The sequence below is a fragment of the Eulemur rufifrons genome, chromosome 7, assembly GCF_041146395.1.
Source record: "Eulemur rufifrons isolate Redbay chromosome 7, OSU_ERuf_1, whole genome shotgun sequence".
Classification (NCBI taxonomy): Eukaryota; Metazoa; Chordata; class Mammalia; order Primates; family Lemuridae; genus Eulemur; species Eulemur rufifrons.
Genome location: NC_090989.1, coordinates 145,059,272 through 145,085,223, shown reverse-complemented (window position 1 = coordinate 145,085,223; position 25,952 = coordinate 145,059,272). Strand labels below are relative to the sequence as shown.

Genomic DNA, 25,952 nt, shown 5'->3' with positions numbered 1-25,952 from the left:
GTAATCCTAGCACTCTGGGAGGCCGAGGCGGGAGGACTGTTTGAGCTCAGGAGTTCGAGACCAGCCTGAGCAAGAGCGAGACCCCGTCTCTACAAAAAATAGAAAGAAATCATATGGACAGCTAAAAATAGATAGAAAAAATTAGCCAGGCATGGTGGCGCATGCCTGTAGTCTCAGCTACCCGGGAGGCTGAGGCAGGAGAATTGCTTGAGCCCAGGAGTTTGAGGTTGCTGTGAGCTAGGCTGACGTCACGGCACTCCAGTCCGGGCAACAGAGTGAGACTCTGTCTCAAAAAAAAAAAAAAAAAAAAAAATTCCCAAGTCAAATAAAATACTTACCAAGAAACTGTAGATCTTTCATCTTTTGGGGGAATTTTTAATTGTAAATTTAGAATTCCATCATTTTTTCTAAGCAATGCCACTAAAATATATTAGCCTGAAGAGGGCATGCCTGCTTCGTTACAGATAAAACCACACATCTTCTGAGATAAAAACTAAGATGGCTTTTTTGTCTGGATTCCTGACTGCTCCTTAGCTTTGAGTTTTTCTAGTTTCTTCTCATAGCGACTCATGAAGTAATCATCTGGTTCAATCCCTGCATTCTTCAATTTTTCCATGACTTTTTCTAGCCTGAGCACCGACTGGGCTCCCTCAATCTTTCTTGTGCTCAGGTATAGAGTGTACTCCTGGAAATCCAGGAGCTTACAGGTGTCCACAGAGCAGATATTCCTGATGTCACTAGTTCTATCCAAATGAGGAAAAAACACCAGTCCTGACAACTTCTCCAGGTCCTGGAGGCTCACTTGGAATTCAGTTAACTGGGGTTGGAAGCCAATAGCTTCATTGGGTACCACAAAGGCCCCCAGTGCCAGAGGTTCAGTAGATACTGGGCTTCTGCGGGCCAGGATCACCTTGTAAAGGTGTGAGGGGACTGCCACGTTGTCATCTCCAATCACCTGAAAACAAAACCATCATATAAGCAATGCCAATTTGTGTTAGCAATTCCCAAATTTTTCCTAAAAAAACTTATGCATTTCTGAAAATTCACTTATAAGCCACCCTACCCCACCCCAATGAATTTAAATTCAATTGCCAAAGATAATAAACCAAAATACAGATTCACAGACAAAATGAGTATCTAACAGGTTAATTCTGATTGCTTCTTTAAAATAATGCCACCCTAAAGAGCAGAGGTCACAGTTTCTGCTCTGTTTATAGGACAAAGAACAAAGGAATTCCATGTGTGAGTCTTGGTTTTTTAATGGACAAGAAAAGCTGTCATTTTCTCTTCATCTCATAATCAGAACTCCTCATGCTCTAAACATTCAAAGGTCAAAACTGCTAACTTGGGTACTCCCAGCTCTAGAAATAAAAATATGGCCTTAGTTTATCAAATTCACTTAGGGAACTAAACAAATAGCCTTTAGAGAAGCACCCAGACACCACATTAACATTACTATCTCCAGCATTGCCTAGATTGTGGCTCATTTTTTTAATTAAATTGAGTAAATGTAAATGATGTTTGCTCAGAATTTTATACACTCAGGCTTGCTATCAAACACAGAACTTTTGACTATGTTGTCAAATGACACTTTGGAAAAGTATCCACACAATAAATAAAGAGACCAGAGCCAGGGTCAGGCCTAGAAAATATAACTTAGTTGCCTGTGTGGTTTGGCTGTATTCATGAAATAACATTATTATGAAACCTTTTCAGATTTCCTTCCAATTGGCTTAAAAGCCTTATCTGTTTTCTGAAAAACTGAACATCCATTTACTTAATGGTCCCCAGTAAAATGACATAATCCAACTAAAATATGTTCATGGTATTACTGTCCTTCCCAGGCCCTCCCTGGTGGAGTAGGTTTTCTCTCCTAATCAGACAGCTATGCCTGTGGCAGGATTCCTTGTTGAGGCCCTAAATAAGTCAGAGGGATGAGAGCTACAAAGGAGGATTCTTTTCTGCTTTTCCCAAGCTCCTACCTACATGGCACACAGCCTGGGAACTCCATAGCCATCTGCTGTCTGTCACACATGGAGGTCCCACTGCCAAGACCAACTGCAGGACTGCAAGGAATCCCAAACACAGAAATGATTTCTATAACCAGTTGTCTCTGAAGTTACTGAAAGTGGTTGGTCAGGGTGCAGTGTAGAATAGTCTATGAAACTACATGATCTACAAGACAAAATCCCCACCCTTACCCCAAAAAGTCATTCATGCACCTGGGAAAATAAACATACTCTTCAAAGCAAAAAAACACACTGAGAGTGAGCCCTATGGAGGTCCACAATTAGCCCACAGATCACCAAGAGATGTTAACTCAACAATGCAGCTCGCCAGAAATACAGAAAGGAGTAAGTTTTAAAGTAAATGTAGCTGGTGCCTACTCTCAAGAAACTTATCATCTGGAGGGGGAGCCAATACCCACAGCTTTCACTGCAGGCAGAATGTGGTTAGATGCCAATATAGCACACAAATAGCAGCACTAGAGGGGTTCAGCGGAAGTTGGGGACCAGAGCTGAGGGCACAGCTGCAGCTGGGCCATAGTTCACAAGGGGGGAGAAGTTGAAATGGGCTTCAAGTGTTCCAGGCCCTGGCTGGGGATCCAACCCTTAAGCAAATTCTTGGTGCCACCTCGTGGACATTTCTCATCACTGCAGCACGGTTCGCAGATTCTAACCATTCCCTCGATTATTTTCTCTCCTCATGGACTCCTTGTCTACAAACAAATGGCAATTTTCAAAAATAATTAACTGGTCATGCCAATTTGCTGCCAACAAGAGCTTCTACTCAGGCTCATTAAATTCCAGCCAAAAGAAAAGTGTGACATTTTAAGTACCACAGCTTTACTTCACGGAAATGTACCATTTCTATAGGTTTTTAAAAACTCTCACAATAGCTAAAAAGGACTTCCATTACTACTTCTGAGCAACCTCATGGACATAAAAATTCCTATTAGGAACCACAACATGTGATCCTTCTACCCATGACCTTCTCAAAATATTTCAAAGGGGTAAACTACTATCCCTAGAAATAAGGAGAAAAATAAAAATTTAACTGTTCACTATCTCTACTCTGATTCAGTTACTTGGTTCTCAAGAAGCAAACATCTCTAACCTGTCTAAAACAGGGACCAGTCCTTTTTGGAAATTCAGAAAATCCATTGTTTCTTCCTTGAATTTAAGATAATTTTTTAAAAATTGATCTTAAAATATTCCCGGGCTATCTTCTTTGTAGACAATTCAACCTGCGTAATAAATTTTTCTCACTTTTGGGAAAACTGGAAGACTTCCAGAAAATGTTTCTAAACAGAACTAGGGTACTGAGGCAGAATGGTTCAGTGGATTGAATCCCAGAGACCTGGTCAAGTCCTGGCTTTGCCACTAAGCTGCAAGTCATGCCCACTTGTTTCTCATTTCTTCATTTATAAAATAGGTAATAGAAATACCCACACTGCCTCTCTCATGAAATTGTTAGGAAGATACATACAATGACATGTTAGTTTAAAAAAATGTTTAAATACGCAAGACTATGTAAAAAGCTATTTCTATAGTGGACATCATTCAAAAGATGGGGACTACAACTGCACTGGGTTCAAAAGATGGTTTTGCAGAGGGATAGTGGGGAAACATAGAATCAAGCAGGGTTAGACCAGTTGAAAGTCAACAATGGGGTTTCAGAAGGAGAAACCAAGTTGGACACAAACAAAGTCTTGAAGGCTTAACAAGAACCTAGTATTTAGTATCAGTAAATCACAACAACCCTTTTTCATATAAGATTTAGGTATAAAAATACTTTACAACGGAAACCCTCACTGCTGTTAAATTACTAAAAAGCACAGAACTCTTGTCAAGATAGTAACAAAAATTGGAAACTGACTGGGAATAACTAGAAAATACAATACATAAGCTGGCACTCACTCACAAGCTGAAGTTAGCTTTCTTATAATGCTGGCCTGAGCTTTTTTCCTTCAATAAGAAACAGAAATGACAATTTGCCACCAACATCCCATCCCCTGGCCCCAAAAGAGACCCACAGCAAACAACACCCACACTAAGCCTGCCGTTTATAATGTCACATATACAGCAATTGTGCCTTAAATGAAATATTAAGAAGCACCATAAGGAAAAAACATGTACCTGTTAGAATCAGATAGATATATTTGGTTACATTCCCCTAGGAAGGCAAAAAAAGAAATTCCAAAAATAAAACTGCTGGGACACATCAAGAGACTAAGCCCTTAAAAAGTCATGCCAATCAAGTGAAAGAAAGAAAAGATGGTAGTCTGATAAATAAGGAATCCATACCTGAGAAGAGAGAAGGAATGAAGAAAAGTGAGGGAGTCACAAGGTATAGGAAAGTCAACAAAAATGTGGTTGCCCCTTGTGTTATCTGCAAAGCCTCAGCAGATGCTGTGTGGCAGCTCAAACCCTGGAAGACAGTACTTCTCACGCTGCGGTGCCTGCTCTGGGCCAATGGGTAGAAGCCTGTTAAGTCACAGTAAAACAAGTGCCTTCTTCCCAGGCTGTCGACAGTACTTGAAGATTTATGTGGCGGGGGGAAGTTGTAAGGAGACAACCAGTAAAATAATTTACTTTTCATTCAAACGAATAGATACGGAAATGAACAAAAGCTTTCCCTAAATATAAAACAGAAAACTTAAAAAAAAAAAAAAAAAAAAATCACTCCCTTATCACTTCAGGTGATGCCTCAAGACTCCTGGGGGCATGTTTTCAATTTCCTCCCACTCTAGGGTTGGTTGGTGGAAGTTTGGAAAGTGCTGCTGTAGAAAGAGAACACAGATTGGAAAATACTTCTAACATTACCACAACCACTGAGTTGTCAAATCTGAAGCTCACATTTCTTGTCAGGTCATTTATAATGTCCAAGCCAGAATCTTCAGGTATATTTCAATTGTCTGCAATCAATCTCTTCTTCAAACAGGCACATCAGAGAAAGCACATGGATGACCTCTGCTATAATAAAGGGGGTGATTCTGATTAGAGCTGTCAGATGACTCACTTCTGATAAAATCACTGCTACTAATCTTCCCTTAGGCTCACATTCACTCAAGTTCTACGATGATGTGATCCTTTCCTACATATTCTAACAGACATTTCTGCCTGGCTATAAGGAATCCTCCTCTTGGCCCACTTTCTGTTGTTATTTTTGCATGCTAGCAAATATCACTTGCAACTACTCTCCATCCACACCATCTTTTATTACCTGCTGGCCTTAAGATTTTGTATATGAAGAGCACAGAAATCCTTTATTGTAGACTTCTGAGAGCTTCAAAGAACAATGCTATGAATCATTGGCAATTGTCAGACAGACCCATGTTTGGATTCCCCCCTTTGACCATTACTAGCTATATGCCTTGTATTTGACCCCTTAAAGCCTCTATTTCCTTGTCTACAAAGAGGATGACTACTTTTTTGTAAGGGCTGAAGTGAAGACTGAATAGATAGCATATATAAAAGCTACTTACATATCACCTGACGTACACAGCCTTCAATAAAGGCCAGTTGATTTGTTTCACTTCCTCCAAAGTAAAAACACATATATGCTTCATTGCCTAGATAGAAAACTAAATAAACTTCATTTTTATTGGGTACATTCTCTTAAAATAAGGTTCAGAATCTAGTTATAAACAAGTAGTAAATATTAAATGGCTAGATCTGAGAAAATAAAACACTTGGCAAGCATTCTGAATTGCCATACATAATTACAAGACACTCCTTTGGAAACAGGAATTCACGATTCAAATTATATGTTCCTTGAAAGGAACAGACCGGTCTCTAGGGCTGGGCAATGCTCTGTCCCCTTTCCCAACAATCATTAAAGGACATCATTTTACCCACATTTGTTTTATTATGAATTGCCTACTTTTAAGAGGCCCTGTTTGCTAGAGAATAGCCTGAATTTTTTTAGCCTGTCATTCAAGGCTTCTGCTACCAGGCCCCAACCTTTCCTTTTACTTTTGTAGTCTTCCCTATGTGAATGCTCTAACTCACTGTTTCTTAGAACATATCCTACCTCTTCCCATCTCTTCATCTAGCCTAGCTTTGCCTGCCATGTCCGTTTTCCTTAACCAAATTCTCCTACGTTTATATATGTGTGTGCGCATATGTATAAAAATTTTGGCCCAACTAAATTGTTAAAATGGCAAGAATTTCCAGACAATTTTTCCAATTTGATTTACTAACGGACTATATTTCACTTTCATGCTACTAGATACACTACAGATTTTTAAGTTTAAAATTCTACCTGAAATCAAGTTTGACCTGAAAAATAATGCCAAATCTAACAAAAGCTGTATTATTACAGAGGAAACATTAGTGAAAAACATAAATATATAAAAGTAGATGTCACTTTGATATGCTTCTGAGAAAAATAAAGACTATATGCCTCTCCAGGGATATGGATTCCCGTCAATATTCAACTTTACATATGCATACATAACATATAACACAAACACAGTTAACTGCTTTCTCAATAACCAGGGTCTATAAATCCCCTTCTCAAACAGAGGAACACAGAAGCTGGAGAATAAAGGGCCTCCCAACAGTGAACCACTAAAGGTAATAGAATTTGTGTACTGTGATCTTTGGGGCTCTCTCCACCCACTATAAAAGGCTAAAAATAAATGTGGTGAACATACATAACAAGCCAAGCAGCAGAGCAAGCACTCAAGAATCAACTTGTCCACATCTTGGTTTCTAAATATCAAATGCCTACTAAAAGGAACCAGGGCTCCTTGGAAAAATGGCTGATGACAGAGTTTGGCCAAGATAACCCTGGAACATAGCCTCAAGGCCAGAAAGTAGGAAATGCTAAAAAAATGATGAGGATGCATCAAAAAGACATAGAAGACAACCTGAAGGGGCTCCCACTAGCCAAATCTGGGGTAATTTGAGCATCAAAATAAATAATCACAGTAAATTGATAACTCACTGAATAAAAGTAAGACTATGAGTCTACACTGATAACAAATTAGAAGGAAAAGCTCTAACACTGTAATGTCAATGAATAAATGTAGAAGGAATAAGAATTAGAAAATAATTTAGCAACTATCATAGTAATAGTTTAGGCAAGAAACATCAATGGATGTTTCTAAATACTAAAACTATTGGGTGAAAGTTTGAAGAGGAAAAGAATGCTCTCATAGTCTCAAAGTATTTTCACAGATTACTTATAAATTCCAAAGGAGAAAATGCTGAAGAAACCTGGTGGACACAATCTTAACCAAGTAATGAAAGTTAATATCATCAATAATAGGACAAACTGACATTATCCACTTTCTTATGTGATACGCTGAGAAGGACACAAGATCATTTCTGTGATATTCTGTCAAAAACATAACTACTCATGAGCAAACAACAGAAAAACCCAAGTTGAAAAATTGGCCTGTACTCTTCAAAAATATCAGTGCCATTAAAGACAAAAGCCTGAATGAGGAACTATTTCAGATTAAAGGAAACTATAGAGACATGACAACTTAATGCAATGCATGATCGTGGATCAGAAAAAAAGACTGCATGAAGGATATTATTGGGGCAACTGGTAAAATTTGAATTTGGACTGTAAATACACAGATAGTATTCTTATGCATTGAATTTCATGAATTTGATAATTATTCTGTGGTTATGTAACAGAACAGGAGGAAAGGGACAAGATATCTACAACTAATTCTCAAATGATTCAGAAAATAATAAAAACAGCTATATGTATACCTATATATGCGGGGAGTACAAATGTGGCAAAATATTAACTAAGTGAATCTAGGTGAAAGATATAGGGGAGTTCTTTGTATTACCCTTACAACATTTCTACAAATTGAAATTATTTCCAAAGAAAACATTTAAAAATATGTTAAACATATTTTAAAACATTAAACATTAAAAAATATTAACTTGCTTTGCAAAAAAATTAATGAGTAGAGATTAAAATGGTTCCTAGTTAAAGAAGGAAACCTGAGCACAGGTTTTTGCTCCTCCCTCCTTCCAATTTAAAAAGTATATGCATAAGAAATGGCAGTAGGCCAGGCACCGTGACTCACACCTGTAATCCTAGCACTCTGGGAGGCCAAAGCAGGATGATTGCTTGAGCTCTAGAGTTTGAGACCAGCCTGAGTATGAGCAAGACCCCCGTCTCTACTAAAAATAGAAAAATTAGCTGGACATTGTGGTGTGTGCCTGTAGTCCCAGCTACTAGGGAGGCTGAGGCAGGAGGATAGCTTGAGCCTAGGAGTTTGAGGTTGCTGTGAGCTATGATGATGCCACGGCACTCTAGCTGGGTGACAGACAGAGCAAGGCTCTGTCTCAAAAAAAAAGAAATGGCAGTAAAGAGGTATAAAAAAGAACATATTCATGAAAGTGCTGAGAATGAGCAAGCAGTACATTAGTGGACTAAGAATTGTCATGAAATTATGAAAGATGAAAGATGGATGTGACAACATTAAGATAAAACAAAGATGAAGGAGCCAAATCTTACATTTTTACCACTGCTTAAGTAATATTCTAGTGAATAAAGGGTATCAAAACCAAGGTGTGTCCTAATGGATGGGGTGTGTAACCATCTGGGGGATGGACATGCTTGAAGCTCTGACTTGGATGCGTCAAAGGCAATATATGTAACCTAAACATTTGTACCTCTGTAATAAGCTGAAATAAAAAAAAAAAAAAAATCAAGGTGTGTGACTGAAAAATCCATGTGCAAAATTATTGTGCAACTAACAGAAGTAGCATAGCTTTGTTCTGCCTCCAGGATGAAGTGAGAAAAATACTCTTTAACAAAGGAATGATTCTTAAATCTGACGGTGTACATAAAGCTGCCCTAGAGAGCTTGTCATACATGCAGATTCCTGAGCGCATCTCCAGAGTTTTAGGACATTTTCAAACAAGCAAGGACTCAGAAAATTTACTGTCCATTGACTCTTGCAGAAAAAAATTGAGGATATACTCCAGCAATGTAAAAAAGAAGAAAAAAAAGAATCTAAGAAAAAGGGGGAGAGACACTTAAGATAAAGTAGACCCAAGCTAGGAGTATAAGGAAAAGAAACAGAATGACAGATGAACAATTGACTTAAAACTAAAACAGCTTACTGAGGTTGCAAATGGTCAGTTCTCAACTGACCATTCCCTCCTTGAAATGCTTTTTTCACTTGGCTTCTGGAACACCACTCACCCCTGGTTTTTCTCCTACCATAAAGGTTGCTCCTCTGACTCTTAACACTGGATCTTCCTCTTCTTGACCTTTAAATGTTCAAGTGCTCCAGGGTTCAGACTTCAATCTGTTTTCTCTTATTTACACTCACTTATAGAATCTCATCATAGCTTTAAACCCCATCTGTGTTCTGACCACTTCCAACCTCTCTGAGATTCAAACTCATATCCTGCCTACAAAACATCTCAAATAATGCCAAATTTACATAGTCAAAACACACCCCCAACTTCTAGCCTCTAAACCTGCTCCGCTCTGGTCTTCATCATCTCAGACTTAAACATGTTATTTATCCTTGACTTTTTCCCTTTTATTCTACAACCAACCCATCCGCAAGTCCCATCAGTTCGACCTTCAAAGCACATCCTAAATCAGACCATTTCTCACCATTTCTATCACCACTACTCTATTCAAGTTATTATTTCTCACTTAGACAACTCCATTAGTCTCTTAACTGGTTCTTCTATTTCCACCTATTCTTCTATTCTTCACAAGCACCCAGGGTGGACATGAAAAATGTAAACCAGATTATGCCATTATCCTGATCAAAACCCTGTAAGAGAGGCTCATCTCACTTAATACAATTCAGACTTCTTCCCACTGCCTCCCTCTATGACTTACCTCCTTCTCAAGCTCATTCTGCTCTAGTCACATTGAGCAGACTAATGCTCCTTGAACATGCCAAACTCAGTCTCCCCTTGTGTCTTGGCCCTTGCTGCTCCCTCTAGCTGAAAGACTCCTCAGATGGCTTGCTCTCTCCTTTCATTTAGGTTTCTGCTCAATCTTGCTTCCCCCTCTCTTTCTTTCCCACCCCCACTACAATCCTTTACCATGCTTTATTTGTCTATATGGCATTTTTTTTTTTTCCAGAGCCTACATGGCATTTTCTTTTGCTGTGTATTTCCTCCACAATAACGAGGGCATATTTTGTTTTCCTTGTTTATTGCTATCTATCATAAGCACCCAGTAGAGCACTAGATACACAGTAGAAGCTTAATAAATATTTGTTAAATAAAAGGAAGAAAAGAAGGAAGGGAAGGAAGGAAAAAACAAGTAATCCAAATTAGAACACAAAGTCAGGCTCTAAGACTGTCAAGAAGAAACTGATTTACCTTTTTAAAAAATAGTATGGTAAGGTTATATGATCTAAGTTACCTGAATTAGAAGGTAAAAGCATATTACATTTTAAAAAATAGAAATTATAATACACTGCCACATTTACCTTCCACTTCTCAGTTTTTCCGTTGTTTGTGATAATATTTATCTCTCAAGGGACACAGACTTAATGACATAGAATTATATCTACTTCTTTACAAGTCCAAACATACTACTTACACACTCATAATACTATAAATGCTGGTTATATATTTAATAGACCTGGGATTATAAAGTCAATGACCAACAAAGACTAGACTGTAAATGAGTAAAATAGGCTGGGTGAGGACTATGGTGAACTGAAGAATATGTGCTCAATCCAAGGAGAGGACTGATACTCTCATCTAGTGAACTGAGGCCTATGAGAGTGTATGCCAAGTGCGATCAAGTCACCTAATTTTTTTTAAAGAGATGCTAAAATCTAGACTTATGTGAAATCTCCCATTAAATATTACCTACTAATTAGAAAATAACATACCATGTGAGCCAAATAAAATACTTCCATGGGCTGGAAGTGCCATAGGAGACCTCAGTTTACAATCTCTGCTATAGGCAAGCCTCAGACTAAATTATAGTTAGCAAACATAAGTGTAAAAATGCCATAAACCTTGACAATATATAAGTGATAGACCAAGAAGTAAAGGTTTAATTACATTATGTAAAGTATATGACGTAAAGTTTACCAACAGAAGAACTAAAACTACATGTGTGATTGGCAGAGACTGTAGCAATGCAAGGAGTTAAATAAATTTCATACAGATGAATCAGCTGTTAATAATTGACAAATCATAAATAAAATATTTTAGCACTCATTATTCTGAGATATAGAAATAACCACCAGAACAACTAAAAAACTGGACAGTGGGATTGGGAGCGTAAGCAGGAGACTACCTTTTCAGCTTGTCTTGTACCATTTCAATTCATTACAATGTCATGTACTTTCACATTCATGTTTTAAGATTTAACATTTTCATTATCATGCACATATAATTGCATAATAAAAAAATTTTAAAGTTTAAATTCAAGGCTCATTAAAAGATAGTCTGGCAATTATAACTTCAATGCCATGAGAAAAAAAAAAGCATCAAGGCTAAGCCATATTTAATATAGGTATCTAATTTCACAACTTCTAACATAACATGCAATTCATAAAAAAGTTTCAAAACCATTATCTCTGTTTAGAAGACTGCAAAAATTGTGCTTTAAAGTTAATAAAAAGGCACCTGACCTCTGAGGTTCTATGGAGGAAAAAAAAAAAAAAAGGACCTTAGAAATCACAGGTTTATGGGCACACACACCAAAGAATACACAAAACATCCTGATCTTCACTCATAAGTCAGCCTCCAAAGGAATAATAGTGGCTAACATTTACTGAACATTTCCTATGTGCTAGTTACCAAGCAAACAATGATCCTAACAACCCAATCAAGTAAATACTACAATTATCCAAATTGTACAGATGAAACTGAACTTTAAAAAAGACAGACCATTTTCCCAGGACCACGTGCAAGTAACTATTAAAGCAAAAATACAAGGCCAGATCTGACATAAAATACACGCTGCTTTTAATGACTATACCCACCCTGCCCTTCCTACTATTCCAAGGTAAAGGGAAAAAATCCAAGTTTCTCCTGTGGCCTGCTACTGGTAGGGCCCCTTCTGGAATTTCCTTACTAATTCAAGTACCCTGTCCCATGCTTTGATAAGAGAAGACAGGTCACCAGAAGTTTTTCTGGTGGCCTGCTATTAGTGGGGCCCTTTTGGAACTTCCTTACTAATTCAAGGACCCTGTCCCATGCTTTGATAACAGGAGACATGTCAAATTAATATCCTTTATAATTTAGTCCAAACTGTACTTTATCTTGCAGGTATTATTTGAACTTCTTTGATATGGGACTATCAACATTCCCTAATTTCAGTATAAATGGAGTTTCCTTTTTTGTTCTTTTGATCTTATTCATTTTTGATGGTTCTGAGGATGAGGAAAAGTCAAACTGTATACTTTCTCTGTCATGATTTCTAGACTCCAGATAGACTGGTAGACAACAGAACTAGAAGCAGAGAAACTCACTGGAGACTTCTCCAATCCTTGCAGGTGTTCAGAACTTCAGTAAAGTCTAAGTAAAATGTTATTAAGAAAGAGAATTAATAAAATTTGCTGATTCAAAGAAATTAAGAGTGACAGATGTCTGTCAGGATGTGAAATATAGGAAAGAGGGGAGAAAGTAATCAAGAATGTAATCAAGGTTGGGGCATGTCATTTATAATTCTGTATACCTTCCTCCCACATAACAGGTACTTGAAGATTTGCTGAATTAAAGATCTGCCAATGTAAGCACGGATAGGTCCTATAAATTAATAGAGACACAGAAAAGTAATGATATGGGATTAGAGGCCCAGATTCTGAAAAAAAGGACCTAACACCAGTAAGGCTTTAAAATAAAAAAACAAAACAAGACTATTACTCAAAGTATACCAGGAAGCTGATCTCAACTGACCTCACACACGTCTGATCACTATGGCACTATGTAGGGTGAGGAGAGCTGATAGTTCTCTTGAAACTGTGCTCAAGGCTACCAGAACATGTCTGTGTATTATTCACTGATAAACTATTATAATTAGGGGAACCAAGTTAAGTCTTTTTAGTATGTATGTATGCATGTATTTGTTTATTTACACACTTATTTATTTAGAGATGGAGTTTGCTTAGTCACCCAAGCTAAAGTGCAGTGGCGCAATCAGCACACTGCAGCCTCAAACTCCTGGCCTCAATCGATCCTCCCGCCTAGGTGGAATCCCAGGCGCTCAGTGCCCGGCTCAGTGGTTATCCTTATATAGTTCAGTGTAATAAGAATTCTGGTACAGAAAATATATATATTAATATATATCTTTATATATATGCATATTTTAATATATAAATTTTTAAAATTCTGAATTAATTACAAACTTAGAATTTGCAACAACAGCACAAAGAAAACTCCTTCCTATATAACCTTCACCCAGATTCACCAATTGTTAACATTTTGCTCCATTAGCTTTATCTCTCTTTCTCTATTTTTCATAAACTTTTTGGGACAGACACACCGTTTTATCCCTAAACATTAATACTTCAGGATGCATTTCCTAAAAGCAAAGATATTCACTTACATAATCACAGAACAATTATCAAGATTAGGGAACTTAACAATGATAAAATACAATTATCAGATCTATAGACCTCAAATGCTGCCCATTCTCCCAATAATGTCCTTTTTAGCAACTTTTGTTTCTCTGGTCTAGGATCTGATCTAAGATCACACTACACATTTTGTTTTCATGACACTTTAGTATCCATTAATCTGGAACAGTCGATTTTCTGCCTCTGTATTTTATGACACAAACACTTTCGTGAAGTACAAATCAGCTGTTTAACAGAATGCCCTTCACATGGGGTTTGTGTGACATTTCTGCAGGATGAGATTCAATGTTAGGCTTTTTTGGCAGAAATGTCACAGAAGTAATACTTTATCCTTCTCAGTACATCACACCAGGAAGTACAGTGTATCAGTAAGTCCCATTACTGGCAATATTAATTTGATCACTTGGGTAAAGGGGTGTTTCTCTACTGTAAAGTTATCATTTCCCACTTTATGATTAATAAATAATTTATAGGGAGATATTTTAGACTATATAAATGCCCCATTCACAAAACTTTCAATCATTAATTTTAGCATCCACTGATGATTCTTGCCTGAATCACTTATCACCATGACAGCTGCAGAAAGATTTTTATAACTCTTTCTATCTTGTAAATTTATTAATTGGCATTCTATGGTAAGCAGAAGCTTTTCTTTACATCCCATATATTTACTTCTTTATTAAGAATATGGATTCCTATTTAATTCAATAGGTTTATAATCCATTTTATTTTGATATTCAGTAGTCCCAGATATGGTAAGTGGGAGCTCCTTCAAGCTGATTCATATCTTTGTGACCATGTCCCCAGCATTCATCTGAGCACTCGCTTGCTTTCTGGCACAAGATGTTCCTTTATGTACTTTCCCTGTACCACCCCTGGAATCAACCATTTCCCTAAGTGCTGGGTCCTTTTCACAGGAGAAATCAAGATCTGATCTCACTGCTAATGGCCTATTACTGCTTCTAGGCCCTTTCGGCAGGAAGAGCTAGGAGATATATAATATTAATATTTTCATATATTTTTAAAAATTACATTCAGCTTAAGAAAAACAATACATTTTCCACTACAGCATTTAGGCAACATATACTCAACAGAAACATCCACATAAAAAACTGTGTAGTGAAATGCTCTTAATTATTGGTTGATTTTTCCTTTTAAACTTTGTATAAATTTTTCTTCTACTATATAATAAGCTAGTAGTATAAATCTTACAATTTTATGGAAACAAAGCACACATAGAACTGTAATTTGATCATTTCAGGTTTACCAATCAAAACTACAAGAACCTTTTTTCCAGTGGTAAGAGCAAAGAGGATTTAACAAAGCCCAAGAATAATTAATACTTGAAAAATAAAAGAATACAGAAAGCTTTAAGCCATTTTTTTCTTTGAAGACTATAAAAAAATACTAAATTAAACTAGCTAAGTTGATCAGAGAGAAATTAATCTGAGAGGAGAGAAATTAAAATTAATTAATTTAAAATACTAATTCTTTAGCCCTCTTTCACTGCCATAAGAACAACTGGAATTCTTCAAGGGTGTGAGAATCCTTGAAAACAACCATTCTACCATCTCCATCCAACAAATAGAGGCAGCTGGATAGATAACTTTGTATGAGAAAAAGGAAAGTGGGCTATTCATAGGGACCTACAAATGCTTGGATGCTTACACATCACTGCACATCTGATCGAGACAGGGTGATAATAAGGAAGTCAAGAGGGAATATACTCTGAAGGGTTTTTTTTTTCCCCTAAATCTGTTCCTCAGGTTTATTCAATTTTATCATAGATTCTCTTAAGTAATCATTTAACCTAACCAACATGTTTTAAATATCTACTTTATTCCCAGAGCTAAGCCAGGATATTCCCTCCAAATATACCTCCTCTTTGGCTTTACCAGCAACTCCTCTACTCTGTCTCTTTTTACTTACTTAATCACCTCCTTCCCTTCATGCCACCTTGTTCCCTACCCTACGTAGACCTGACAGTATGATCTATCATTTCAGCCATCATATTGACAGAATCCTCAGGATATTTCTGCAGGATGAGTTTCAATGTTATGTTTTTTTGGCAGAACACTTGCCCTTCAGGTATGCTATTCTGTAAACTGCTGATATGGAAGGCTGGCCTAAGAATTCCCCAGCAACACTGGATATCCGAAGCTCTTACACCACCAGTTATACTCTTGTATCTTTAATCTCCCTCTCCTTCAGTTTATAAAAGTGTTCAAGTATCTTGCGTGTAAAAAAAAAAACTTCCCCGTTTAAAAATGCCAAGCTTCTAAAAGAAAAGCTTTTCCTTCCATTTATTCAACTCACTGCAATCCAGTTGTTATCCTGGAACTTTTCCCCCTTCCTCACCCAAAAGGTTAATTCATGGTTACTCTTTCCTTTATTCTATTTTCCTCACTTCAACTGTTTGAGGTCAGCCCCTTATCTGTTCTCATAAAGACTACTGCAGTAATGCCCTAACTCATCTCCCTGCCTCTAATCTTTCCTTTAAAAAGTGCCCCTTCTTATCTACCTCTATACACCGCTGCCAGAATCCTCTTTACAAAACCCAAAACAAATCACATTTTTCCCACACTTGAAACAAATCTATGACATCTCAGTGCCTAAAAATTAGAACCCAAGTCGTTATCATGGAATAGAAAGTCATCTATTATCTGGCCCTCATCCACTTGTTTTTGTAGAAATCTTCACCCTGTTGAGTCACCCATACTTTTTTGTACCATAAGCTCTAGTCTCCATGAATAAATAAATACATAAATCGCAGAACCATGCTATTGACTACAAATGCCCCATGTTCATACTGCTCCATCTTCTGGAACTCCCATGCTCCCCTTCTGACTCAGTTTACTCTTAATACTTATCTGTCAAGATCTAGCTCAAGTATCTCTTGCTGTTAAGCCTTCCTGAACCACCCAAGTAGAGTCTGTCAGTCCTTTTGTGCCATCACTTCGTCTATGTATCTCTATTACAGCATATCACTTTAATGAAATTAATTGTTCATGTCTGTCTGTCTTTCTAAATTGTGAGCTCCTTGAAGTCAATAGTTCTTCATCCATCACTATATCCACCATGCCTATCACCCCAGTAGGTGTTTAAATAAATACTGTTGAATAAATGAAATTAAAAAGTAGAATACAGAATGAGATGATTTCATACAAGTAACATAAACCTGAATGTTAAAAAATATCCCTACCTGGTAACTAACTGTTTTCTTTCCATCATTTCTAGTCTGAGGTAAGGTCAAAGGCCCAGATACTACCCAAACGTCTTCAAACCTCTCTGTCAGTTCTCGACAGTACATTTCCATTCTGAAAAGCAAAGCAAAAAATGTATGATATTCTCACAGACATACATACAGAAAAGCAGCAAATCCTATCAGTTCCTAGGAAAGACACTAAGAATACTGCATTTGAGAAATTATCTTAAGTGAGAACATGGCACAAGACATTATAAGCAATATAAGCAATGATTTTCACAAAGTTTATTGGATAAAAAAACTTAAAAATCACACACATTAGCACAATTATCTACATTTTTCTATGTGTACTCAGAATACATTTTAGAACTGAAATTTTGTTAATTTAGGGCATTTTTCAGTGCCATAGTTCTGAAATAAATGTTTTTCCAAAAATTATATATCACGCCAATGAGTTGACGTATCTTATTTATTTAACCATTCCTACTGCAGGACAATTGGGTTTATCTACACATTTCTTATATAATACAACATTGTAGTAATTCCTTAGGATAAATTTCAAGTGCCAGAATTTCTGAATAAATATTTTAATAATTCTTGATCATATGTAAAACCAATACTTTTAATAGGGTTGGACCAATTTACTCTATAAGCTCCAATACATGACAAAGCAGTTTCACAACAATCTTTATATTGGGATTTATCATTTAAAAACTGTTTATGTGAATTTACCAGAAAAAAATGGCATGTAGTTTTAACATGCACTTTCTTATACTACAATTGGAAGAGATTTCAATGAGATAACAATGCATATCATCTCTCTTGGTTTCTTACCTAAAAAGTAAAAACAATTTTTTTTTAATAGCATATATACCCAATTACAAGGTAAAGTTTTCCTCCCAAAAACTTATCCCTTGGGGAAAAGAAAATGTTAAATGCTTCCACAGGTATGCAACCAGCAAATCCAGAATATGGGAAGGAAACTCTATAGGACAAACATCACAGATCTTTAACGAATAACTTTCAAGGAAAAAAAGAGAGAAAGGGAAAACTACAGATTAAAAGGGACTGAAAAGATATATTAATCAAATCTATGTACGGATCTTGTCTGAATCCTGATTCAAACCTACCAACCAAAATAAATAAATACATACATACATACATACATACATACATAAAGATAATCAGGGAAATGTGAACACTGAGTGTAAAATTGGTAATAAGGAATTACAGTTAAAGTTTTTAGGTGCAAGAATAGCACTTACATTATATTTTTAAAAAATCCTTATCTTCTAAAAATATAAAATGAAATATTGACAGATAAAACATCTGTGATCTGCTATAATCTGCTAATAATCCGGGTAGGGGTAAGCCAAAGTATGTAGATGAAACAATTGAGTCTATGACTGATAACCGCTGCAGTCTTTACTTAGTGTGGGGCGCTCACTTACTTTAAACCACAAAGTACTATATGGAGAAAAAAAAAAAATAGCCTGAAACAACCTCAGACAGTTCTAGTTTTAGATGCTTAAAGAGACCACCTGACAAAACTTGTTAACAGTGTCAGAAAAATGCAGAAGGCCTAGATGATTTTATAGTTAGGTTCTATCAAAAATTGGTCAGTGGTTAAGTTAAACAGCACCACTTTTTCTTTTTAAAAAAAAAAAGCTCAGGAACATTGGAATACCAGGAAAAAAATAGTGTCCCCTTAACACACTCAAGAAAGATGTTACTGTCTCCATTTTTAGCAAGAATATTATTTTGAGTAGTTTCTCTCAAAATTTGACTTTTGAACGGTGGCAAAGATGATCAAAAAAGTGGCCGTGTTTTGAAGTCCGTTCTTCCACAGAAGAATGTACTCCCAAAATGTAGCAAAGAAAACTGGTCCAAAGAATTTACTTTCAGAGGGTCAGCTTTTGAAAAACAAAGACAGAAACAACTAATAGACACATTAGTACATTCTCCTGTCACATCATTCACCTTCCACAGAATCATATTTTACAAACTCTCACCCCTTACCTGTTCCAATATCCAGAATTATTATCAAAATCCTGAGGTACAATATTCGAAAGGTAAAAGGTTTCAGCCATGGCTTTCTGTGAAAAGAAAGAAAAATAATAACTTGCACTGAAATGCCTTCTCCTTTGAAAGATATTTTACAAAGCAGACACAGAAAACCAGTTCCTTATATATTAGCTCTAGAGACAACTAGTGACTACTTGTTTACATAAATCAAAGCAACAGCCATTCTAGGACAGAAAGCTCTTATGATGACTATTCAAAACAAGGACTATAACAAAGTAGTTTGGTGTGCTTACCTTCATCATTTATAAAATCCAAGCCTATAATATAAATTTTAAGAACTAAAAGTTTCCAATATGTGGAAGCTTAAGGGTAATTTCTGATTTTGAGCCACTGGCAGAGTTTCTCAACAAAGTCAACTCTCAGAAATTTTTAGTTAAGTAGTACAGTACAAACATATTAATTCAAAAGTGGCAGAGAAAAATTCCTTGTCCTTCTGAGTATCTGACCACTATGTGTTAATTCACTTCACACCTCTGACCCTCACACACAAGGCTCTATTTCGTACTTCTTTTCATTGATCTACACTAACTGCCAATGCCACGATTACCTTCTCTTCAAGCAGTGGCTCTCACTCTTGGGTGCACATTGGAGTTACCTAGGGAGCTTTAAAAATATTGATGCCTGGGTCCCTTCCCTGAGAGTTTGTGATTTAATAAGTCCAGAGTACAAATCTAGGATTTTTGAAAACTTCCCCAGGTGATTATAATGAATGAGTATCCAAGGCCGAGAACCACTGTCTTAATGATGATAGCCACCAATAGTTCACATAATAAATATCAATGTTGTAAAAGATACTCCTCCCCCTTTTTGACAAGGAAATCACTCTAGATTAAAGGAGACTAATGAGATATGACAATTAAATGTAAAGTGCGATTCATAATTGGATACTGGATCAAAACAAGCTGTAAAGGATACAATTGAGACAATTTGGAAAATATGAAATATAAATTGTATTTCAGGTAATATTGCACAAATATAAAAAAATACATTTGTATACACTTTTTGGTATAACGATACTCTTATACACAAATCATACTCACATATAAAAATATCCTCAATTCTTAGATGATACATGCTCCTGTACAATGTATTTAGGGATAAAGTGTTATATGTCTGCAACTTTCTGTTGGTGATTTTAAAATATATATGTATATAAGGTAAATGTATCAAAATGCATTTGCTGTGTTATTTTTTTCAACTTTTCTATAAGTTTCAACAAATTTCCTACAAATTTTGAAGTTTTTCAAAATAAAAATGAGTAGCTTCAGCTCCCAGTGGCTTTCCAGTTCCCTTTTTATAGCAATTAGTTTTCATCATTCAACCTGTTTAAAAGTCTTGACATCTGAACAAAGAGAATTAAAGTCAGGAAAAACACAAGAAATAAGAGTACGGAAGTTCTCAAGTTTTGAGGTTTAGCTCCTAGATTTTTTTTTTTTGAGACAGAGTCTCGCTCTGTTGCCCGGGCTACAGTGAGTACCGTGGCGTCAGCCTAGCTCACAGCAACCTCAGACTCCTGGGCTTAAGCGATCCTCCTGCCTCAGCCTCCCGAGTAGCTGGGACTACAGGCATGCACCACCATGCCCGGCTAATTTTTTCCATATGTTTTTAGTTGGCCAGATAATTTCTTTCTATTTTTAGTAGAGATGGGGGTCTCGCTCTTGCTCAGGCTGGTCTCGAACTCCTGACCTTGAGCGATCCACCCGCCTCGGCCTCCCAGAGTGCTAGGATTACAGGCGTGAGCCACTGCGCCTGGCCTGGCTCCTAGATTTTTAATCTCCAAGTTCTACTATACACATACTATCAGCCCCATATTCCCATTCTTCCCCCAAAATATGCCTACACTTGAAAATTTGTTATTTCCCGCTGGAGCCATGTGTCCTCGTGACCACCCGCTTCCGACATAGTCCTCATTGAAGGCACTGAAGATTGGAGGGATGTTAGGATCAGGCTTGAATTTACAATGTTTTCTGTCTGCATCACCTGAAGAAAAACACACAAAATGTACAGTCATCAGTAGATAAAAAGATTTTTCTAACTAAGTCAAGCTGGTTGCTACTGGCTGGCATTCTCTACGAGCAGCAAGTACTACGGAGTGCTTGCATGCCTCAAGTTCCTTGAATAGTTCGGATACTTCATCTGAATTTAGAAAGTACCAGTCTAGGAAAAAATACCTTTCATACAGTACAGCTATCTCATAAAATTTTGATTCTGGTCTTTCCAGTTAAAGAAAAACTCCTCCGGATAATATTTAAGTAAAAACAATGACCAAATAGCTAAGCTGTATAAAAACCTTGGCTACTAAATAAACTCGTGTTAAAAAGACCACCATGCATCGTATTGTACAATTATATTTTGACAAGTTTATGTGTACTGAAATAATGGACATGTATACAGACACAAAATAATTTGTTCTGGGCAAGCACAGCCTGGGGGATGGGGAGAGGGGTGTCTTTGTTTTCTTGCTTACTACCTCTTAAGCCATGATAAAACAAACATTTAAGTTATAGGCTCCACCCAGAAATTCCTAAAACAGGGTATCTGAGTACCACATGGGAGAAAAAAAAAAAAATTTCAATTTTTACTTATTTTCTGATACCTTCATAATGGTTTACCACAGAGGATATCAGCAAATCTCAACACTACATTTTCCACTGTCATTAGGTTAAACTACAAAAGTTAGGAAGAGAAATGAAACACTGCTACTCAAAGAAGTATAAAATGGAGATCAATGAAACTAATGATTCCAATGTGATTTCACTCAGCCAAGAAAAGTTTAAAGCTATCAGATCCCAAGGTTTAGAGTAAGGTAAGAAAACTAAGCTTTTTAGAATCACTTCATGAAGGTCGGGTGTGGTGATTCATGCCTGTGATCCTAGCACTCTGGGAGGCCAAGGCGGGAGGATTGCTCAAGGTCAGGAATTCGAGACCAGCCTGAGCAAGAGCAAGACCACATCTCTACTAAAAATGGAAAGAAATTAGCCAGACAACTAAAAATATATATATATATATATATATATATAAAAAAAAAATTAGCCGGGCATGGTGGCTCGCACCTGTAGTCCCAGCTACTCGGGAGGTTGAGGCAGAAGAATTGCTTGAGCCCAGGAGTTTGAGGTTGCTGTGAGCGAGGCTGACACCACGGCACTCTAGCCTGGGCAACAGAGCAAGACTCTGTCTCAAAAAAAAAAAAAAAGAATCACTTCATGAAGAAAAAAATAACTGCTAATACAGAATTATCATTAGCATACTTTTAAGTGCCATTACCATTGGAATCATTTCTTTGTGTGCCTAGTTATCATTGCCTGGTGCCCACTGCCCTTGAAAAATCATTTGTGGGAATTTCCAAAGGCCTAAGAAGATGACGCCTTCCTTGAGAAAAGATGTAAATTTACTTCTATCGGGCAACCAGCAGTTTACCAGTGGAGAACCTTATTAAACCAAACTCGGGGATTAAGGATCTACACTCGATGTATGGATTTGGCTACAAGCCTGCATCATAGCCAGTATGTGGCCTCACCTTCTTTGGGACGAGCTTTTTATTTTTCTTTTGACCCTTCCCTGCTCTGTGCCAAGACAACCTTCCATTTACAATGGGCAGGCATAGGTTAGTTCCCTTCTGAGGGTGTAGCCTTTTGGAGTTCCAGGTTAATGTGGGGAGGGTCTCCTATTAGAAAACCTACCTTGGGTGAGCCCTAGGTCTTTCCTTCAATCTTCCTCTCACCCTATTAGGCAGTGAAATCAAAGGTAAATGTCGTTTTGGTTTGCCAGGACTGCTCTTACCTCTCTGGATTCTGGCTTTTCCTCAAACACTGGCCTGGCAATTCTCCACTATCCTGTTGGCTCTTCATTTTTCTTAAGTGATTTTTTAAAAATACGCTTTTTGTATACTGCTAATAACATTCCCTGCTGTTTTCAGCAGTAGAGTTAGTCTGAATAACTTAGTCCATCATTACTGAAAACAGAAGACCCTTTACACTAAAATCAAGTAAAACATGGGTATATTGCTCCCTATTTTCAAATATTAATTGGCTCTATTTTACTGCCCCAAAATTACTCAGCTCACAGGATTTGCAATATGAAATGCACTGCTCTTCTTATATGCTTCTGAAAATGATAACTTAATAGAAGGACAAAATTAGTAAAATTGAAATTCCTTTTATCTTGGGAACATTTGTACATTAAATTTATTAGGCTTGAGACTAAATCGGATTCTTTTGATATAAATTTATAATTAACTTTCAACTGCTGTGATGAAGTTTTCACCTATATCAGTTTCCCTCTAACAGCAAGTATATTCCTCCTACTATTCTGCTAGTTGTTGTGTACTCTAGAATGGCACACACTAATTTTAACATCAACATTTTAATATTCATAGAAATAGCATACAACTTAAAGCAAAGGAGAATATGTGGACGATACAGAAAATTAAAAGGCAAATAACAAAATAGTAATAAAACACCTATGACAAAAGATATTATACTTAATATATAAAAGACCTCCTACAAATCAAAAAAGAATATCCCAACTGAAAATGGGTAAAGAGTAATTTACAAAGGAAGAATAATTCACAATGTTAACCCTCACTGGTAATTAATAAACACAAGTAAAATCAGTTATTAAACTGGTAAAGCTCAAAAATACACATGCTCACCATGTGTAAGGGGTGGGAGACAGAACAAACAGTGATGGTGAGTGTGTAAAATGGAAGAATCTACCTAGAAACCAATTTGACATTAGGTATCAAGATCTGATCATCTTAATTATATTAAACTACCAACACATAAGGACATACGAACAGATTTACACACCTGCCTACCTCTCCAGCCTCATTTCACATCACATTCTCCCTCACTCCAGCCACTCTGGTCTTCTTCTAGTTCCCTAAAAGAACAAAACTCTTCTCCACATCGGGGCCTTCAAGGATGTAACTGTGCTTTCTACCTAGAATGCCCATGCCTAGGTAATTTCCACCTACCCTTCGGTCTACTTTCCCAGAGAAGCCTCACTAATTAAAATCAGGTTCTCATGTTATAATCTCTCATCACACTCTTTATGGTTCCTTAATTATACTATCCTAACTTACTGTCACTTCCTTCTGAAAAGTTATTATCAGTTATAATTATACATTCATAATCATTTGTTTGATAGGTTAACCCACTCCCCCAACTGAAAGTGCCACTGGGGTAGAGACCATCTACTCTGGACACTGATATATCTCCAAGGCTTAGCACAGTGCCAGACACATAGTAGGCACTTAAAAAATATATTTGTTGAGGTAAAAAATGAATGGTGCTTGCTGCAGCAACATTTATGACAAACCCTCCAAACTCATCTGTCAAGATATGGATCTGCTCAGCCCTGAGACAGCTGGGAAGAGTGTGGGGCTCCCTGGATGCCAGCAAGAGTTCACTTAACCAGTGAGCTATACAAGTGTCATTTTCCACATGTGCTATTATGTGAAAAAGGTTAAGAATGTTATCAATACTCCTTCCTGTTTTAAATTTGTAAACATCTTTCATTGATACCTTTACTTGTTTTTCCAACCACCTACCCATTATCTTGCTTTTGGAAATATGTTCAAGAACCCATCTAGGCACCCGCTTTGCCTGATCATAAGACAAGGCATGATTAGTGTAACACCTTGTCTCTGTTCCAGTTAAAGGGAATCCAAATTGTCCCAAGAGAGCATTTTCTGCAGATCCTAAAATGAAAAAAGGGGGGGGGGGAGGGAGACAAAAACCAACAAATAATTAGTGGCTCTTATTAAGAATGAAAGATTATAAGGAAAAGGAGAGGGGTGAGATTTACAAAGGGCTGGCTCAGAAGTCTAATCAACCAGCAGATCTCAGTTTTGCAATTATTTATATGACAAAGAAAATAGGCAGTAGGCAAAGTACTGATTTTGCCTATAATCCGTTGTATAGTTATATCAAGATAAGCGGCAGTTATTGCATTAACTTTTAAATAAGAACGTGATCTTATTGATCTTTCACATTAAATTTCCAAATCTCTACTCCACAAAAAACTGTACTGTTTTGCAGCACTCAAAGGAAAAACTCATGTCATTACCAGCAATTAGTCATTGACAGGATGGAATGCAAAAGATCTTACCTATTTATTATGGTTTTAGAGTGAGGACAAAAACACAGACTTAGTTTTAGTTTTTTAGTGAGACGTGCGCTGTAGCAAGACTGGTAGGTACTGTTTTTTCCTATTGGGAGAAACTAAGCACACGCTTAACAGTGAGTCAGTTTCAAGATAACTCTCTCTTGATGCCTTGTCAAATCCAGAACCACCAGAGTAACTGTCTCGCTAAATGCCAAAAATCAAAAGGAGCAAGTTAAATTAGCATGTCGGGGGAAAGTTAAAGAAATGAGCACGTGTTCATTTTTTTTGGAGGGGGGATCAAACATAAGGTAGCCATGGTAACATGAGGATTTATATTCTTCGAAGAAGGGACAGCAGGTATTCTTCAACTGCACAATGACAAAATAAGGGCAGTTAACTAATCTACTAAAACTGTGTTAATTTATTACTTCATTCACACTTACCAAATGCCAATTACATACCAGGTACTGTGCTGGTTATATGATAGAGAACAAAACATACACAGTCCCAACTGTTATGGAACTGACAATTTTAGGGCGGATACACATTAAAACATACATACCATGATAAATAATTTGGGAGGAAACGCGGGGGTGGGGGTGTCTGTGGAGAAAACGAAGATCCCCAGGGAAAGGAAGGACACGAGGGAGGCAGGCGAGACGAGAGGTAGGGAAGGGAGGCCGAGCCGGGAGAAGGGACAGGCAGGAAACCAAGGGCTGGGCTCGAGCCCCGCCGACGGTAAAAGCTGCGCGCCAAGGATTGCGATTCACGCCCCAGGTAGGAGTCCCGGCCCGAAAACCTGGGCCAGGGAGGGGAGAATGGGCTCACAGACTTACCGTCCGGTTCCCGCACTGCCAACGCTGCCTCAGCGCTCTGATTCCGGAAGAACTGCATAGCAGTGAGCCCGGCTCCTGCGGCTCCCACTACAGCCCCGGCCACAAAGCCGCTCAGAAAACGCCGGGAACCTTTGAGGCGGGAAGCAAGACTTTTCGCAGCCAT

The 25,952-nt window shown here is 37.3% G+C and overlaps 1 protein-coding gene across 2 annotated transcripts; it reads right to left on the bottom strand.

Annotated features, from left to right (window-relative positions):
* Positions 1 to 141: 141 nt before the first annotated feature.
* Positions 142 to 25,952, bottom strand: EXOG (exo/endonuclease G). Of its 2 annotated transcripts, XM_069473444.1 has the most exons (6): positions 25,790 to 25,952; positions 24,397 to 24,546; positions 20,686 to 20,825; positions 18,780 to 18,856; positions 16,758 to 16,872; positions 142 to 955 (listed from the first exon to the last, which is right to left on the bottom strand). In XM_069473444.1, the coding sequence occupies exons 1-6, from the start codon at positions 25,950 to 25,952 to the stop codon at positions 494 to 496; spliced, it is 1,107 nt and encodes a 368-aa protein (XP_069329545.1). In that variant the 3' UTR covers positions 142 to 493. The 2 variants fall into 2 exon arrangements, with proteins under 2 accessions (XP_069329545.1, XP_069329546.1); XM_069473445.1 differs by lacking the exon at positions 24,397 to 24,546.